The following is an 18,652-nucleotide window of genomic DNA, read 5'->3' on the forward strand; positions in this document are numbered from 1 at the left end:
CACCATGACCAGCCCTGGCCAGCCGAGGGGCTCCCATGGGGTAACCGGGGTGACCACGCACCTGGGCAGAAGCCACTGGGGCTGGTAAGAGGCGGCAGCCGTGAGGGTGGACCCAGCTTTTGCCGGAAAATGGAAGAAAAGCAGCATTAAGTGAATGACGCAGCCTGGTGTGTCTATTGGGGGTGCTGGTGTGAACTGGGGTCGGGGCAGGATCAGGGCCATGGGTGACAACGGCTAGGGGGCAGGGTGAGCGTGTGAGGGTGGGAATGAAGACGTCTTCTCCCATCCCCCAGCCCCACCTGGCTGTGGGCAGCCCCCAAGGGCAACCCTGTAGCGAGACTCCGTCCGGGTGGGCCTCCGGCCAGCAGGGTACACGGTGCTTTCTGAGCCCAAACCCCTGAAGGGCCCCTTCTCAATCTGCAATGGGCCTGGCCTGGGGCCACACACTCCCACTTCATACCCGAACGCAGTATGGGGACACCTGCAGCCCCCGGGTGCCCCTGGCAGGGGCCTCGTTCCAGGTCAAAGCACCCAGCAGACCCTCTGCCTCCATCTCCTGCCTGCTCAGGCCCCCAGGCTGGGCCCTTCTATCTCGCGGCTGTGTGTCTCCCTCGATGGTGCTCCTCTCCCCACTCAGTGCTTCCGGTGGGACCCCAGCCCAGTCCTTGGTCCTCTGTCCCACCCATGCTCACCTGCCTGGAGCCCCCTCATCTGGTGGCTTAAGGGCCCCCGGCCCTGGCAGTTCCCAGCCCCCAGGTCCTGTGAGCGGCAGGGGCCTGGGTCCCCTTGGTGCCATTAGTGGGTGTGGGTGTCGGCCTCCAGCTGCTCACTGGCCACACAGGACTCCAGGCCCTCTGGGCTGGTGGCACTGAGGGTGTTGGGAGCTTGAGTCCAGGCTCACCCCAGAAGGGAAGACACCTGCACATCAGGGGAACCCTTGCTGGGCTTACAGGAGCAAGAACACAGCTGTTTCAGGGGCGAGTGTGGCAATGTCAGGGTCTATTTGTCGCAGCAGCAAAAGTGAGGCTGATTCACATACCATCCTCACGGCCCACCTGCGGGTAACTACAGGCTCCATCATGAAATACACACAGAGCCCACTGCCCGCACCGCGGCCACTCCCACCTGGGCAACCACCACAGCCCCCTGGTTGGTTTCTCCACCTCTACCCTCTGAAGGTCCTTCCTCAATTTGGTGTCTGGAGGGCTCTCCTCTCACACAGGGTGACTCTAAGGGCCTCACGTACTCTGGCTCCCACTTTCCCTCTGACCTGAGACCTTCAGGTCCTGCACCTCCTGATGCAGCCACGTGGCCCTGTTGCCTCCTCAGCCAGGCGCCACCCTGCCCTGGGGCCTTTGCACCTCCGGCCCTCAGCCTGGCATGCTCTTCCCTAGACATCCGGCTGCAAGACAGACTCTCTCTTCTTCGATGTTTTCTGCAAATGTCGCATCCCAACGAGGTCATCTTTAGCTGCCCTCTTTGATATTTCACTCACCCTCGCCAGCATCCTGCGTCCCCCTGGACCAGGTCTTTTCCCCAAAGCACTCCCCATCCCCTAATACGCTATGACATTCACATATGTACGCATTTATTATGAGCAAACAAAGCAGGGGTGCTAAGATCCAGAGCAGGGGAGCTCCGAGAGGTGAGTGCAGGCGGCACAGGCTGCCCCATCAGGTGTCTGCCAGTCAGCAGCGGGACTGAGAGGGCACCGGGTGGCCTCCTGCTGTCCAGGGCCTGTCTGGGAGGAGGGGCTTTGGCTGCAGCTGCTATGGGCTACCCAGTGGGAGTAAAAACAGCAGAGAACCCGACCCGACCTCACCAACTGGAGGCTGCCTCACCGTCAGTGCAGAGCCCGGAGCTCAGCCCCTCCCCTCTCTGTCAGCCAGAGCCGCAGCGAGCCCACCGGACAGGGGGTTGGCAAAAGTCAGTCCCAGGGCCAGATCCAGCCCAACACCGGCCAAACCTGGTTTTGGACTATCTGGGGCAGCTTTCGCGCCGTGCTCAAAGAGGCCATAGAAAGTTTGAAAATAAAAAGAAGGGCCAGGTGCGGTGGCTCACGCCTGTAATCCCAGCACTTTCGGAGGCTGAGGCAGGCAAATCACCTGAGGTCAGGAGTTCAAGAGCAGCCTGGCCAACACGGCGAACCCCTGTCTCTGCAGAACTCACATTATTTTTAAATATGTAAAGCATTTACCAAAATTGTCCAAACGCTGGGCCCTAAAGTGAGACTCAATCAAGTCAAAGGATTGAAATAATATGGAACATTCTCTGACCATAGAGAAGCTAAGTTAGAAATTTAAAAGATAAAAAAAGCAGCACAGTTCTAAACAGCCTACGGTTCAAAGGGACCATCCTGCAAATTTGGAAATGTTTCGCACCAAAGAATGAAAATACAACATGTCAACTTGTGGCTGCCGCTCAAACGGTGCCTTGAGGGAAACTCACAGTCTTAGATGCACAGACTCCAAAGGAAAAGGGCCTGGGAATCAATGGTCTAAGTATCCTTCCCAAGAAGTTAGAAAAAGAACAAATAAGGAAGCTCGCAGGAGGGGACAGAAATAAAGGTGGGCATTGTGAAATGTTAAGTTTCCTGCTTTCCGGCCATCTCCACTGCTGGAACATAAACCCCTCGAGGGCTGGGTATGGTAACAAGCACTTGTAGTCCCAGCTACTTGGGAGGCTGAGGCAGGAGAATTGCCATACCCCAAATTCTAGGCCTGGTATTGACAGCGCGTGGACTTAGATGATTTGGTTGATGCTGTGAACTGTCTCAAAGAAGCAGGCTCTGCCAGGGAGAGAATGGAGCCCATGAGGGCGGCGAGCCAGGTGAGGCAGAATGAACCCCGGGCAGAGTCCATCTGTGCTTCTAGGGTCTGGCCCCCACCCCAAAGCCCTTCCCCCACCCCCAACTGCCCACCAACCTAGACAGGGAAGTGACCCAGCCGGGGGAAGGGAGCCCAGTTTTCTCAATGGTAAGACTTGGGGTGCCCCCCACCGTGACTCAGAGACCCCTCCAACCCCCTGAGGACCTCCACAGTGTCTTGCTGGGTGAAGCCCACCTCTGTGTCGCTGTCTGTTGGGCACTAGAACTACCTGGAGCAGAAGGAGAGGGAAGACTCAGGGCAACAGGTTTGACCTGGGGCCTTTCCTGGAAGGCTGGGGCCTAATAGCTGCCCCTGGAGCATAGAGCCGCCCCGTGCCCACCCCACTCCCAGCCTCCTGCACTCCACTCCCCCGAGGGAGGAGAAACGCCATCTCAGCCCCCTTCCCCAGGCACCCCTGTCCAGGTGAAGCCGCCTGGCAGACAGGCCCTCCCCTCAATGTTCCAGCCTCTCAGGGACACGCTTCTCATCAGCACAACACGTGAGGCCACGTGGCTGGAGGGCGGCACAGAGACGGGAATGATACGCAGCCCCAGTCTCTTCATCTAAAATTTGAATTAAAACCCAACAGGCTGGGCATGGTGGTTCACACCTGTAATTCCACTTTGGGAGGCCAGGGTGGGGTGATCACTTGAACCCATGAGTTTGAGACCAATCTGGTCAACATAGTGAAAGTGTCCTCAAAAAGTAAAACAAAAGTAGCTGGGCACGGTTTCCCACTACCAGGTAGTCCCAGCTACCTGGGAGGCTGAGGCAGGGGATCACTGGAGGCTAGGAGTTCGAGGCTGCAGTGAGCTATAATCGCGCCACTGCACTCCAGCTTGGGCGACAGAGCAAGAACTTGTCTCAAAAAATAAAAATTAGGCCAGGCGCGGTGGCTCATGCCTATAATCCCAGCACTTTGGGAGGCCGAGGCGGGTGGATCACGAGGTCAAGAGATCAAGACCAGCCTAGCCAACATGGTGAAATCCATGTCTACTAAAAATACAAAAATTAGCTGGGCCTGGTGGCAGGTGCCTGTAGTCTCAGCTACTTGGGAGGCTGAGGCAGGAGAATTGCTTGAACCCGGGAGGCGGAGGTTGCAGTGAGCCAAAATCATGCCACTGCACGCCAGCCTGGGCAACAGAGACTCTGTCTCAAAAATAAATAAATAAAAATAAATAAATAAAATTAAAATTAAAACAACAACAACGAAAAACAAAATCCAAGAGATGCAGTGATCTAGAGGCGGCCCCAAATGCAAAAGGCCCTCCACACGTCCTTGTGAACAAACAAATGAAAGACTCAGGAATGAAGGAGAAATGAACGAGCAAATGCAAAACCCATCAAGCAGGGGCTGGGAAGCCGGGGATGCCCCCAGCTGAAGGCCACACCCGTTTCTCGCTCCTTTTCTGGCCATGAGTGTCCCAGGCCTCTTCTCACCATCTCTGTGGAGGTCACCCTGTGTGTCCTGCCGGAGACCTTGTAAACATACTTAGTTTAGTAATTTGCAGCCGTTTCACTGATAAAAATACCTTTCCTGCAGCCACGGCGCCCAAATGTGCGCCAGAGCAGAAAGCTTGTTTTCCCCGCAGAAAGCCTGGCCTTGCGCTGCTCCTGGGAGCTGGCTCCTGGGGGCTTCAGCTGCGGTGACGGAGGTGTGGGGCTCAGGACTTGAGATCCATAGCCCCCTGCTCTCAGAGCCCACCTGGCCAGCTGAGCTCACATCTGAGTGAAGCTCTGGAGTTAAAGCCCAGCTGAGTGACTCAGCTCTCAGCACCCTGCAGCTAGTGTCCCTGTCGTCCCTGGGGGCCACTGCCCCCACACAGGCTTTGGTGAGGCCTCCGGAGCTTTGTCCTCAGCATGGGGCCTGGCCAACAGCAACTCATCATAAGGGACGTGGCTGTCATCCTTGGCTCCTGTCTGCAGCCTCACCAAGAGGTGCCTGGATCTCACCCTGGCCCGGGAGCAGGCCCTGGGAATGGGGTGGCCCCTGAGCTGAGCCTGAGTGCCCAAGACAAGCAGGGCTCACAGTGACCTAGGGGAGGGCAGAAGCCGCCCCTCCCACCCCCGCCAGGCTCTGTCCCTGCTGTGCGTCTCACCTTCACACAGGCCCAGCCCTGTCTGCAAAACGGGGAAGGCCCAGCGGTGGTTCTGCGTGACCAACCACAACCCCGGCGCGGACCCGCACTGCACTGTCCTGTGCTCTAGATACCAAGCCCAGTGCCACACGTGGCTCCAGCCCGAGCCTCCAGCTCTGATTCCAACATCTTGGGGCCCACCTTTGGGCCTCCCCCCACGTCCCAGGTCCACAAGCATGATTTGCACACAGTCCCCTGAAGCCACATTGCCTGGGCCCTGTCCCTGTTAGGGGCATTTTCCTAGCCTCACCCCTGAGGTCCTCAGCTCCTCCTGGCTTCGGCTCCCCGGCCAGGCCTGGACCTGGGAACCTGGAGGGTGGTGAGCGAGAGGGACCCACTGGCCTGCACCCCCTGCTGGGTGGGGGACCCATACCAGATGCAGGACAAGGCCCATCTCACTCACATCCCTGGTCACCAAAGCCCGCAAGGGGACCAGGGACAATGCCACCTGGAAGGATAAAGACATAAGGACCAGGACATGCCTTGTGTCCAGGGCAGTAACTTGGCCAGCAGGATGGCGCTGGGCACGAGGACCGGAGCCTGGCCAGCCCCTCCTGGGGGAAAGCAAGCCTCAGGCAGGGTGTCGGAGCAGGCCTGGGTAGCCAGCAGCACCTCTGTTCCACAGCGGGCTTCCCAGGACCCCAGGCAGCTGCTGCGGCCAGAGAGGTCCTAGCCATGCTGCAGGGAGGAAGACAGGCTCAGGGGCGATGGGTCTACCCGGCGCAGATGCTGGGACAGTGTGGTGTGGCAGCCTGAGCGCCTGGTCCCAGGATAGCGCGGCCTGCTTGGAGATTCTTGTCTCCCACCAAGTGTTCAGGTGCGGCTTTGGACCTCCCATCCCGGTGAGTGGGCATGCAACACTCACTTCCTGGTCAGTGTAGATGGAGGTGGAGGGAGGGCTGCCCCCTGAGGATTTGAGGCAGGTTCTGAACTGACCAGGCCAAGCTGACCTGGGCTGAGCACCAGGCTGGGTGTGAACAACAGACACTCTGGGCCAGTGGTACCCTCTCCTGCCTGGGACCTTCCCCAGTGCCCCCATCCTCATGGGTGGGCCCTGTACATCCCCATTTCTTGAGAGCTCCAGGCTGTCACACCTTGACAGCGGGGAGGGTGGGGCTTCCTGTCCCTCTGGAGTCTCTCCAGCCATAGGAGCACACTGGCGGCCATGGGCTTCCAGCACCTGCAGGGCCAGGGCGGGGCCCTCGGAGCTCCTCCCAGGGGGTGAGTTCTGCTGAGCTCCTCCTGCACCTGGCCAGGAATGGGGTAGGGAATTCCCTGTGCTTGGGACTGGAGTCTCAGGGTCCAGGGCAAGGCAGGGAACAGGAACTTGGGGGTTGGGTTGAATGCTGCAGAGCTGCGGGCTGAGTACAGGGGGGCCGCTGGCTGAGTGCTGGGGGCTGCTGGCTGAGTGTTGAGGGCTGCTAGCTGGGGGGCTGATGGCCAAGCTTCGTGATTTCCTGGTCAGCCTGCACAGGCTGGAGAGGGGAGTGGGAGGAAGAGAGCCAAACCCACACTTGGCTGCTCTGGGGGTCTTGGGCAGCCTCTAGCCCGGGAGAGAAGACAAGGCAGTCACTCAAGGAGCTGAAAACAACGGCCTCCTTTACTGTTAAAATGCAGCCACAGGTGCTCAGCCGCGGGCATCTCAACCACTGGCCTCTGTGGGGGGCAGGTGGGCGTCCCCGTGGGCCTCCGGGCTCACGTCCAGCCTCTGTCCTCTGCCTTCCGTTCTTCGACAGTGTTCCCGGCATCCCTGGTCACTTGGTACTCGGCGTGGGCCGCCTGTGCTGCTCCAGCAGCTCCTCCAGGTGGTCGGCCCGCTTCACCGCAGCCTGCAACACACCCACAGGGTCAGGCCTGCTCCCGCCCCTGAGGTCCGGCAGGGCTGACCACAGGGACTCACCTTGTGCTGTGTCCGGAGGCTGCTCACGGCCTCCTCCTTCCTCGCGAGGGCCGTCTTTACCCTGTGGGTGGTACATGGTAGGCTTCAGCGTGGCCCCCACCCTGTGGCCCCAGACTGGCCTGCAGCGCACAGGGTGCACGGGGCAGCCGCCTGGTCAGCCTGGTCCCAGCCCTGCTGACCACGACTCCCGTGGTTGGCTCAGACAGCTGTCCAGGGAACCCACCTGCTGTGAGTCAGGACCCAACACAGGCCCCTGGAGTGTGACCCTGGCCACACCTGGGTGGTGTGTGGGAAGCCTCGCCCACACCCACCTCTCAGCCCGTGGCAGCAGGCAGCACAGGAAGGATGCAGGACCCCCGTGGAGGGAGCTCGCTGGGAACCTTACAGTGCCCCAGCTCTTTCAGCACCTGTCCACCCAGCCCAGGGTCCCGGGAGCTGCCTCCCTGGAGAACTTGCCAGGCCCAGACCCAACCCACTTGGGTGCCCCAACAGGGATGGTCGACACCCTGGACTAAGCACCAGGGAGGAAAACAGATCTAGGTCTCCTGGGCCCCAAACATGGAACCCACACCAGCCTCTGCCTACAGAGGCTCTTCTGTATCTTCTGGCCTTCCTCAGCCACAGCCTCCTGGGCTCAGAGCTGCAGAGGTCCTGCCCGCTCCTCTGCCCTGCCTCCGTCTCCAGCCCTGAAGCCCTGGCCGCCCACCTCCGGTGCACCTCCTCCAGCTCCAGCTGCTGGCGGGCCTGCAGCGAGGCCAGCTCCGCCTTGGCCTGCCGCGTCTCCTCCTCAGAGGCTGCCAGCCGGTCCTCGAACTCCTGGCGGATCACCTGGGCCAGGTTGCCGCGCTCACTAGAAAGCTGCTCGTTCACCTGGGTGAGCACAGGAGGCAGTGAGCCGGCTGCCAGCCAGTGGCTGCGTGCATGCAGGAGGGGCCTGGGGGTGCCCACTGCCCACCTGACACCCGCCCACTCACCGCCTGCGCGTCCTCCAGCGCCCGCTCCTTCTGCCGCACAAGGCCCTGCAGACGCAGATTCTCGCCCTCGGCCTCCCCAAGCTGGCCCTTCAGCTCTGAGCACCGCTCCTGAAGCTTCCGCTCCGACTGCTCCAGCTCGGAGAGCTCTGCCTCATACTTGTCCCGTAAGCGCTTGATGCTGGAGTTGGGGGGAGGGCAGGGTCACTCCAGCCCAGTCACACACGGGTCCTCGCGCCTCAGCTCCTGGGCCTCCCCAGCTGGTGACCCAGCCATGCCCCACTCGTGGCGGGTCCTTACCGGCTCTCGGCAGCCTTCTCACTCTCCTCCTTGGCCAGCGCCACGTCTGCCTCCAGCCGGTGAATAACCAGCTCGATCTCCTTGTCCCGGCCTTTCCGGATTTCTTCCCTCAGCTCCTGTTCCCGGTTCAGCAGCCACGCCTCCTGGGGGGACACGTGCTGCCTGAGGGTTGCCACCCGGAGCTGACCCGTGGGGCCAGGGCCAGCCTCAGGGGGTCCTGGGGGGCTCCAGGTTCTGAGTCACAGGAAAGCAAAGGGCCTTCCCCCTCTCCAGACCCCCGTCCCGGGGTGCGCTATGTCCTGTCATCAGGACCCAGTGTGGGCACAGGCATGCCAGAGATTGTCACGATGCACAGCCCTGGGTCCCCTCCCTCAGAGACCCACAGCCCATGACAACCTGAGGCCACCTTCTGCTACCAGATGGGATGGGAAAGTTGGACTTGCATGTTGCTGAGGGCGGGGCCTGGGCCCCCAAGCCCAGGCATTCAGAGCCTAAGCTGGCAGCCTCTTGGAAGCCTCTGAAAACTCCCAGAGTTTCATGTGCCCAGCTCTGGGCCCCACAGGCCTACGTCGGGAGCATGCTACTGGGCCCAGAGGCATCCACTGCCAAAGCCTGCCTGGCTGCTGGGTGACATCCCAGCCCACCAGGGTGTGAAACCAGGTGACAGGCATGGGTGGTGAGAATGTGTGTGGGACTGTCACCATGGCAAAGTCCACCCCCGCAGAAGGCCCCAGAGGCTAAGGGGGGGCCCCTGTTGTGCGTGTGCCTCTCTGTACATCTGAGTGTCGGTGGGCTGGTCGTGGGGCGCAGGGGTGTAGCAGCCCCTAGCGAGAGGGGCAGCGCCTGTTCTCGGACCACAGAGGATGCGCTCCAGGCACCCTTGATCCTTCCAGAGCCCACACAAAAGATGGGCTGAAAGCAACACACTCAGCGTCGGTTCAGACGACAACCCCAAGCAGCCAGATGTGACTCCCAGAAACGAGCCCCCAGGATGCCACAGCAGCAGCAAAACCCACCTGGGGCAGCCCCCGACCCCTGCCCACCCGGGGCGGCCCCCGACCCCTGCCCACCCGGGGCGGCCCCCCACCCCTGCCCACCCGGGGCGGCCCCCCACCCCTGCCCACCTGGGCGCCCAGGCCCCCACCTCCTTCCTGGCGTGGCCGGCCTCCCACGCCTGCCTCTCCAGCTCCAGCTGCTGCTTCAGGGCATTCAGCTCCATCTGGGGGGCGGACATAAGAGGCCAGTCAGTCCCATCCCGCACAGCCCCCTGGCCAGGCCCAGCACAGCCCTCCGGCGGTAGACCTGGTGCCGGTGCTCCTGCTCCTCCCTGCCCTTCTCAAACTCGGCCCTCAGGGCTCGGGTCAGCGCAGAGCTGCTCTCCTCCAGCTGCTGCCTCAGCTCCTCCAGCTCCGCCCGCTGCCTGCGGCCAGGGAGGAGTCAGCAGGTGAGGGGTTATCGAGTAAGGAGTCAGGGATGGGAGAGGTCAGTGGGTGAGGGGTCGGGTGGGAGGGGTCCCTGGGAGAGGATGTGGTGCCCCCGGGCGGCACCTGGCTGCCTGCTGGCCCAGCCGCTCCCTCTCCTCAGCCACTTCACTGTACAGCCGCTGCCGTTGCTGCTGCAGCGCCCACTGCTCCTGCTCCAGGTGCTGCTGGAACCTGTGGGACGGTCAGGACTGGCTCTCAGAGGCCGGGATGGGTGGTCCCAGGACCCACCCACCGCAGGGGGACGGGCCAACCACAGGCCTGACTCAGAGCTGGAGAGCAGCCCTCCGGGGCCCTGCCCCTCCCCCTCGGCAGTCGAGGCACCTCAAAGCCACCGCCCGGGGGCAGGCAAGGCCACGAGGACCTTGCCCATCAGCCAAGCACCGCAATTCCCTGAGCTCCAGGCCCTCGTGGCACTTTGGTAAGTGGCTGTGGAGCCGCGTCCAGCCTCCCTTTTCCCTCAGCCCTTGTGCCGGCCTCACCCTGTTCAGCGTTGCCCCGCTGGCATGGAGGGCGGGAGGCAGGTGCCTGGTGGGGCCTTATCCACCTCCCCTGCCTCCGGCCTGAGGGTGCCAGGTTCCTGGCCCCGTGACCTGAGCAAGCTCGCGCCAGGGCCTCGTCCTGACCCCACCTTCGGGAGAGACCGGAGGACCAGCCAAGCTACCTCTGGGGAGGACTGGCCGCGACAGGCAACAGGGTGGATAGGAGAGGGTGGCTTCCAGGCTGTCCTGGTGGCACAGACAGTGCAGGAGGGGCTGCCACTGGCCCCTGTGGCCCACAGATCCTGACCACCACTGGGCACGTCCCCAGCCCCCAGGGCTCAGGACACAAGAGCAGCAGTCACCCCTCAGACCCCAGGCCAAGGGAGTGAATGAGAGAGACCGTCCCTGGGCCCCAAGGTCAGAGCTGGAGGGGCCTCGAGGCCACCTATCCACGGGTCAGCTGCTCTGGGGCCAATTCTGAAAGAGTGGACGTCTGGTGGGGGTTCCAAGCCCTGACCCTGGGAAAACACCCGTGCAGAACCTGCAGACCTTGGCGGGCATGGACTGCAGACACAAGCCCAAGGACACTGGCCCGGCTGAGGCTGGGCCCCCAAGGGCCACTCCAGGGCCAAGTGCCCTGCGTCCTCCCTGCATGCTGCACCAAGACCCTCGCCCACCTCTACATGGGAACTCCACTCCGGCCTTCAAGGATTCCGACTCCCCGCCCTGAGGGTCCTGGCCCCACAGGCCTGGGGCCATCACCCACCGCTGCCGAGCACGCTCGCGCTCCTGCTGGCCCAGCACCTCCTTCTCCCGCTCCAGCTGCTCCCGCAGCTCCTCGGCCTGGCGCAGGCAGCGCTGAGAGGCCCGCTCATCCGACTGCAGCAGCTCCGCCTCGTGCAGGCTCTTGAGCCTCCGCACTTCCTGCTTGTGCCTGGCAATCAGCTTCTGGATCTCGGGCTCCAGACCTGGGGGCGGAGCACCGGCTAGGGCCATGTCCAGCTAGGGTGGACCCGAGAAGTCCAGCCCTGGCACAAGACCAGCCTGTCTCAGGCCCAGAGGGGACCCCGCCCACCCAGGGCCTCCTTGGATCCAACCCGAAGCACAGCTGAGTCTGACGCCCACGAGGTGGGGAAGAGGCCCCCACAGGGCCACGGTGCCTCTCCCAGCCTGTGGCGCTCAGGGCTCCCGACACTCCTGGTGCTAGCACTGACGGCTCCCAGGCACCCTGGCAGAAAGTGTCCAGAGCGAGAGGACCAGGCCTCAGGGAGCCCTGCACATCACCCAAGGGTCCGAGGCCCCTTCAGACCCCAACACCCACCAACCTCCTGCCCCATCCCCCTGCCTGCACCTGCCGCCTCCTGAAGCTCACTCTGCTTCCCGTGGCAGGGCCCACGTGCCACAGTCGTCCACGATCTCCCAATCTCCCCTAGCCCAACCCTGAGGAAGTGAGGCACTGAGCCCCCTCGTTTCAGGCAACTGCCTGGGTGCTGGGGGTCGGGCCAGGCTCCTGTGTGGAGCCCACCTGCCCCCCCCGGTCACTGCAGAGGCTGCAGCGGAGGCCGTGACAGGGGTGGTTGGCGCATGAGTGTTCACCTCTGCCCAGGAAGGTCTCAGACTACATGAATGCCTGAAGTCATGGCTCTCTCAAAAGAAGCCCTGGCCGCAGCGCCCACCCCACACCTGGCCGGCTCGCGGGAAGGGACAGCCCACCTCGGACAGTGACCTCCTTGATCGTCTTGGTTTTCTCACTGATCCACTTCTCCCGGCGGGCTTTCTCAGTGGCGCTCATTAATTCTTTGAGTTTTTTAATCTCCTATGAGCAGAACAACAGGTCAGGAGGAAACGACGCGAAGGACACCCCCGTCCCTTTGCCACCCTGTGGGCACAGGCAGGGCCGGGCTTCCAGGTCCACCATCACAAGGCTGGCGCTCATGGTTGGGTGTGCTGCCCCGAGACACACGCCAGCTCTAGAGAGCCACTGCTGCCCTCCCCAGCGCCCAGGGCCAGGCTGGAGGCCCAGGCCCACCCTGCCACACAGCTTGGTGGCCTGAGAAATGGGAGGGCAGCCATCAGCCTGCAGAGGCCCTGCCCCAGAGAGGGGTGCTGCTGCCTGTCGGGACGGCCCCAGAGCCTGCATTCTTCCATGGGACTGGCAGTCCTCAACCCCGGCTGTCAGCCATGGTCACGTGCAGGGATTTTAAAATGCCAGTGCCAAGGCCCACTCCAGAACCTGGGCTTGGGACCATCACTGCCCAAGCTGGTGGGAAGCATAGCCAGGGAGGCCGAGGCCCCCAGGGAGCCCACACATCGGGAGGGGCCGGGAATCAGTGCTCCACCGACACCTGGTCAGTAGAGAGAGCAGGTCCCGTGGCCCAAGGACCTGGCAGTGGGGCAGGCCAGGCAGAGGCTCTTGGGTCCACGGCTACTGTGCTGTGGCCGGGCAGGGACTGTGCGTCCACATCTGTGACAGCAGGCCCATGGCACCGCCCCAGGGCCTGGCAGCTAGAGAGGCAGGAGTGGACCAGCTCAGTGCCACGGTGCTCTCCCAGACAGCCCCACCCACCGCTGTGGTCCTGCCACTCTGAGACAGGAATGAGGAGTCCGAGTCCGGCCCTGTTCTGGGGGCTGTGCCGGCTGAGCCTGGCCTGTAAGCTGGGCCTGGGACGCCACGCAGTTGGGAGCGAAGCCTCACCAGCTCGTGCTGCGCCTGCGCCTGGGCCACACGCTCGGTGCATCTCTGGTCCTCCTGCTTCAGCTCCGCCACCACGGCCTCGCACTTTTCACTCAGGACCTTCTTGTCTTCAATCAGCTGTGTGGGGACCGGAGCTGAAGGGCTGCACCAAGGCCCCCGCCCAGCAGGACCCCTGATGGAGGAGACCCCCCCAGCCTCCGAGGGAGGCTAAGAGCAGCCCTCCCCTGGGGCTGCCCCTCCTAGGTCTGTGGATGGACCCTGGGGCCAGTGGGAGGGCATGTGTGCAAACATGGGCCCAGGCCTGCATCCGCCATCCTGTCCTCAGCTGGGGGACCCGGCAAATGTCAGAGAAGCCCCAGCCCACCCCCTGCAGTGACATCAGGGTCTTCCCGGGATGAGGGTAGCTCTGCCGTGCCCATCACCCAGCCCCGGAGGAGGCCCACTGTCTGCCAAAGGGTGTCAGGACCACACCAGCCTCACTGCCGGCCCCAGGCCAGACCCCAGGTCAGGGCACACCTGTGATGACCACCAAGCAGCCCCTGGAGGCCCCTATCCTCACAGACCCCAGACCTAGAGTTCTCTTCAGAACAGGAGCCAACCGGGGCTGCGACTGAGCCAAGGGGCCGGCAGGACACCCCACTACACTCACACGGGGCGGCTCTGGGTAAAGACAGGAGCGCCCTCTCCAGGGCATGGATGGCTGGGAATGGCACGGGAAAGGCTTGGAATGCGTCCAGCGGACACCCGTGTGACACCCAACAGAGGAAGAAGCTCACTGGCAGTGGGAAGCCCCTGGCTCTGGAAGTCTCCATGAGCCACGTGCTGGGTCCGGGCCTCTGCGGTCCCCGGGCCGCTCACCTGGTCAATGAAGGCCAAGTGCCGCTGGATGGTGGCCTCGTAGTGCTCCCTCTGCCGCTGCAGCTGCCGGCTCAGCGCCTTCTCTGTCTCCTTGACCCGCCGGACCGTGAGGTCTCGCTGCTGCGCCTGCAGGGTGTGGGCAGAGGAGGGAGGTGCTAGGACCAGTGGGCCCGGCCTCAGCAGGTAGAAGGCTAGCAGGGCCCGGGATCAGCAGTGCCAGCAGCGTTACCAGCGCTCTCTGCAGCAGCAGCATGGCCTGCTTCTTCTCCTCCACCTCCAGCTTCAGCCGCATCACAGACGTGCTCACCTCGGACCCCAGCTCCAGGGGCCCCGGCCCCGCCTCCGGCACCCACCCCTGCAGACACAGCTGAGCGTCAGGCAGAAGCGGCAGAGGATAGGGGGGCAGCCAAGGACCTGACGCGATGCCCCTGCGGCCCTGCCCTCTGGGGACAGAGGGTCTGCTACACACGGGAGCCTGTGGGAAGCCGGAGGGCAGCTGGCAGGCGGCCCCGAAGAGGTCGTTTTCATTGCTCAGTACAGGAAATGGGGGCCATGGCCTCAGGAATAAAAAACAAACCATTTAAAAAGTTCTGTGCTTCCCAGCTTCCTGCCCTGTGACAATAAAGTTCACGTCACTGCTCCGTTTAGCCGGGCCACTGGTGTTCACCCAGGACAAACCAACGGGTGGCCCAGAGGACAACAGGGCTCCTGAGGGCTGAACTATCCACACATACGGGCTCGTGGAGGCAGCTCGGGGCAGCGGGTAGGTGGGGGCAGTGTGGGGAATGCGGGCCCTGCCACCTCCACCCTGAGAGCCCCGTGGGGGGTGCTGCATAACTGGGTGGATACATGGTGAGGGACCTCCTCCCCCTGGGGGCCGGGTGCGGGCTGGTGAGGGGCCACCTCCTGCTGGGGTTCCAGCTGGTCCTGCCCAGACTTCTCCATCTCGTCCAAGAAGCTCATGATGCTTTGTAGCTTGGCCTCCGAGAGCAGTGTCCCATCCTCAGGGGGTTCGGGGAACGCGCTGAGTTTTCCAAATTTCTCCAAGTTGTCAGCTGTCAGAGAGCTGGCGTCATCCTCCTGTGGGACAGGAGCCCAGCATTGGGGGCTGTCAGGGCAGCCTGAGGACTTGGGGTCCCCAAAGGCAGGGGTGGCAGCTGAGGCTGGGCTCTGGGAGGGAGGGTTGCAACCAAAGCAAGGAGGAGCCTGTGGCATCCCCATTTTCCCAACCCCCACAGCCACTGCATGCTCTGTGTGAATGGCGTGGGTGGACAGACTGTGCAGGGCGGGGCGCACACCGTGGTCACCTCGCTGGCCCAGGCGTATCTGCCCCTGCGATGTGCCCTGGGGCGGGGCAGCGGGTCCGGCTCCTTCTCCAGCAGCTGCAGTGTGTGCAGCAGCTCCTCCAGCGGCCCCCTGGACTTGGTGCTGCCCCTGCTCGGGGCCATCATCTCCAGGTTGTCCCCAGCTGCATCCTGGGCGAGAACATCCTGCAAAAGAGCAGGGAGACAGATGCAGCAAGGCTGCTGGTGGCTGAGAGCAGCCCCCACATGGGAGGCCAACTGCAGAGCCCCGAAGGCGCCGCGGGAGCTCCCCAGTCCCGACATTCAGCCCCTGGAAGGTGAGGCCAGGGCTCAGACTTTCCCATCTGGTCTCTGCAGCTGCCCAAACCCAGAGCAGCTCCAGCCACCAGGGGACTCCTCCCAGTGCCCCACTCCAGGAAAACAGGAGTGCAGCCACCTGGCCCCACCACTGAGCAGCCTGGGAGCCTTGGCTGTCAGGTCACCCCTCAGAGCCGGAAGCTCCTCTTTTGTGGATGAGGATGCAGGGCCCCCCACCCCAGGACATCTGCAAAAACCCAACTGGATCCACCTCAGCGAAGGCTCCCCAAGGGGCAGCCAGCACCATGCATCAGAGCAAGAAGACCCCTCCTGGGCGGCCTCTCTGAGCATAAGTGGCCCCTAGAGCAGAGGAGGGGCTGGGATAAGCTCAGATCAGAACACCCCTGGCATAAACGTGGCCCTTAAAGCCAAAAACCATGATGGAGGGAAGGACAGCTGTGCTCAGACCTGCGTCCTGTCCTCTGGAGGCTGCTGTGGTTCTGGGGATGAGTCGGAGGTGGGCAGGCAGCGGTCTCCGGGGCCTGCAGCAGGGAGGACACCACCTGCACAGCAGAACACGGCATCATTCCACAGGGAGCATCCCGGGGCGGGCAGCAACTCTGGAGGCACCCCCGGGAAGGAGCCAGACATGGGGGAGGCGGAGGCGACCCCAGAAGCAGAGGAGCCGCTGGGGAGCCACGGCCTTCTGGGTGTGGAGCTGTGGAGGATGAGTGCCACCCCTCCCTTCCGGGTCTTCTGCTCTGTAGGGATCCCTATGGCCAGGACCATTTGTTTGTCAAGGTCTCGGCAGCCTCGTCAGGTCAGCTGGGGGCCAAGGCCCCAAACTCCGAGGACTGGGGCTGCCAACATGGGCAGAGCACAGGAGGCCGAGGGGAGGTCCACAGGGGCTGCACCTCCTGCCTGGCTGCAGTCCACCCCCCAGAGCAGGGCGGGCGTGGAGCCACTCTCACCAGCATTGTTGGCCTTGAGGGCCTGGTGGGCAGTGCCACCTGGCGTGGGGGACAGCTCCTGAGCAGGCTGCCGCGTCCCTGGCACTCTGGTCTCCCTGGGATTCTCAGGTGGCCCACGCTCGGCAGTGCTCGCCTTCTGGGCTCTCAGGGCTCGTTTCTGTTGCAGCTCCTGCAGTGGGAGCATCGCTAAGCGCTGCCTCCGGGAGAGGACAACCCAGGCTCCCCAGCCAACCTGCCCTGAGGCTGTATCCCGGGGCCCAGAGAGCCCCAGCAGCAGCCCCGCGCGGTCAGGCCTGGGCCACGGTGCTGCTCAGTGGTGCCTGCGCGGTCAGCACCTGAATGGCTGCTCGCCTGGCTTGGCGCGCCTTCTCCTCCCGGGCCTTCCTCCTGGCTGCCTCTTTCTGCTGCTGCAGGTCCAAGAGGGTCCCCTCGCCTGACCGCTGCCGCTGCTCCTGCCAAAGAAGCCGTTGCCATGTGGTGTTTACATCTGGAAGACGGAATCCAGACCCAGACCAGAGGTTTCCCCACAACGCCCTGGAGTCCCCTAGAGTTCGTGGAACCTCAGGGCCAACAGGGAAGATGAAACCCCACCAGGACCTTGAACCTGCCATTTCTCTGCTCTACAGAGGATGAGCCCTACGTCGCAGGTGGCCAACAGTTCTGGCGTGGGGGAGACAGCTCTGCCCCCACAGAATGTCCTCCTGAGACTCTCCAGCCTGGGATGGACCCAGCAGGCATTTTCTGACACCCAGACTCTGATGACCGCCAGTGAAGACCACCCTGCCTGTCCGCGGGGACCCAGGGTCAAGAAGGATGCTGCACCCAGAGACAGGGCCCACGAGCAATCCTAGGCTTTGATTCCACCTGTCCCAGAAACTCAGACCCCTGGGATTCTGGGCCAGACCCCCCGAAGGAGCATGGAGTGACTGAGATGCCCACACTGACCTCCCGCTTGGCCTGCAGCAGGTGCTCCAGGCGGGCAGCTCCTGCTCCACGCCGCTGCACGTGGTGGCGGTACCAGCGCTGGATGGTGACAGCGGCCTGGTTCACCTGGTGGATAAACCTGCCCGGAGAGCAGGGCTCAGGGCCAAGACAGGACCGGCGCCCCGGCAGGAGCCAGCTGGCTGCTGGCAGAAGATCTAGCCGGGGAAGACAGAAGCCGGCGGCTGCACACAAGTAGCCCTTTTCACAAGGCAGGACCAGCCCACCTGGACCATTTTCACACGGCAGGACCAGCCGCCTGGACCAGCTCCACTAAAACCCAAAACCTTCCTCCTGGGAAGGTGCCCAGGGGAGAGGAAATGCCTACCCACGCAGGCCTGTGTGGCCTTATTTACAATCGCCAGGAAGTGGGAATAGTTCAAATGCCCATGACCTGGCTACGGCGTGAATACTGGATGGCGGGACCCTACCCACAGGCAACAGGCCCGGGACTCAGGCCAGTGCAGACCACAGGCCATGGCTCCACAGAGAGGGTGGTCTGAATAGGCAGGGCTATGAGGGAACAGACTGGTGGCTGCTGACATCAGGGCAGGGAAGGAGCTCGAGGGAAGCCTGGGGGTGCTGGGCTGTTTCCTTATCTTGGTCTGCTGTGTCCGCAGACAGCACTCTACAACCTGGTGGAATCTCATGGAACTGCACACTTACAATGGGCACCTTTTATTGTATACAAATTATACTCAGTAAAACTGATTAAGCAAAAAAAAAAATGCTTCACCTTGGCTCTCGGGACCATGTGTGGATTCTCTCAGCAAAGGCACTAACAGAGAACCCAGAACGTGTGAGCCCTAGCTCAGGGGCAGTCTGCCCGGGGCAGAACTGGGGGGCTTCGAGGAGCTGCGGGCTTCTGGTCCCCCTTCCCTTGTGCCACCCACCGTGTCTACAGGCCTGGTCTCCCTAGCCCTAACTGGGCAGTAGGGTAGGTGACGGCTCCGCCAGGGGCAGGCTCCGAAAGTCCAGGCAGGGAGGTACCCCTGAGACTGTCCTGACGAGGAACGACTGTCACGGTCACAGGAGGCTGCGCCCACAGCCCCTCCAGCTCCCCAGGGGCAAGCAGCAGGGGCACAGCACCCAGCAGTCATCATCACAGGAGGCTCCGCCCACAGCCCCTGGAGCTTTGGGTGTTGTCGGCTTTTTTCAGTTCTGTATCTTCTTTGCCTTTAATGTTGTTTTAATTAACAGTTTTACTGAGGTATAATTTCCATACTACAAAATCTACCCATTTTCAGTGTACAAGTCAATGATTTTTAGCAAATCTAGAGTTGTGTGACCATCAACACAGTGTAGTTCTGGAATGTTCCACTGCCCCTGGAGGAGCCCTCTCTGCCACCCCTACACCAACCTTCAACTTCCTGTGATAAACTTGCCTTTGCTTGGTGTTTTATGTAA

The 18,652-nt window shown here is 62.5% G+C and overlaps 1 protein-coding gene across 8 annotated transcripts in view; it reads right to left on the reverse strand.

Annotated features, from left to right (window-relative positions):
- Positions 1–6,587: 6,587 nt before the first annotated feature.
- CEP131 (centrosomal protein 131) overlaps positions 6,588–18,652 on the reverse strand; it is a 37,635-nt gene continuing 25,570 nt past the window's right edge. For 2 of the 8 annotated variants that reach the window (XM_054456596.2, XM_054456597.2), the window contains exons 8-26: positions 17,210–17,327; positions 16,600–16,716; positions 16,265–16,433; positions 15,762–15,856; positions 14,991–15,182; positions 14,596–14,772; positions 13,922–14,047; positions 13,693–13,818; positions 12,835–12,951; positions 11,853–11,955; positions 10,906–11,107; positions 9,724–9,831; positions 9,479–9,596; positions 9,321–9,395; positions 8,177–8,319; positions 7,880–8,057; positions 7,612–7,775; positions 6,906–6,966; positions 6,588–6,834 (exon numbers count right to left, since the gene is read on the reverse strand). In XM_054456596.2, the coding sequence (XP_054312571.1) occupies positions 6,760–6,834; positions 6,906–6,966; positions 7,612–7,775; positions 7,880–8,057; positions 8,177–8,319; positions 9,321–9,395; positions 9,479–9,596; positions 9,724–9,831; positions 10,906–11,107; positions 11,853–11,955; positions 12,835–12,951; positions 13,693–13,818; positions 13,922–14,047; positions 14,596–14,772; positions 14,991–15,182; positions 15,762–15,856; positions 16,265–16,433; positions 16,600–16,716; positions 17,210–17,327 (2,464 nt within the window). In that variant the 3' untranslated portion in view covers positions 6,588–6,759. Of the gene's footprint in view, positions 6,967–7,611; positions 7,776–7,879; positions 8,058–8,176; positions 8,320–9,320; positions 9,396–9,478; positions 9,597–9,723; positions 9,832–10,905; positions 11,108–11,852; positions 11,956–12,834; positions 12,952–13,692; positions 13,819–13,921; positions 14,048–14,595; positions 14,773–14,990; positions 15,183–15,761; positions 15,857–16,264; positions 16,434–16,599; positions 16,717–17,209; positions 17,328–18,652 lie in introns of all 8 variants that reach the window. The other 6 variants (XM_054456598.2, XM_063656328.1, XM_063656325.1 and 3 more) reach the window with 3 other exon arrangements.

Source organism: Pongo pygmaeus, chromosome 19 (genome assembly GCF_028885625.2).
Source record: "Pongo pygmaeus isolate AG05252 chromosome 19, NHGRI_mPonPyg2-v2.0_pri, whole genome shotgun sequence".
NCBI lineage: Eukaryota > Metazoa > Chordata > Mammalia > Primates > Hominidae > Pongo > Pongo pygmaeus.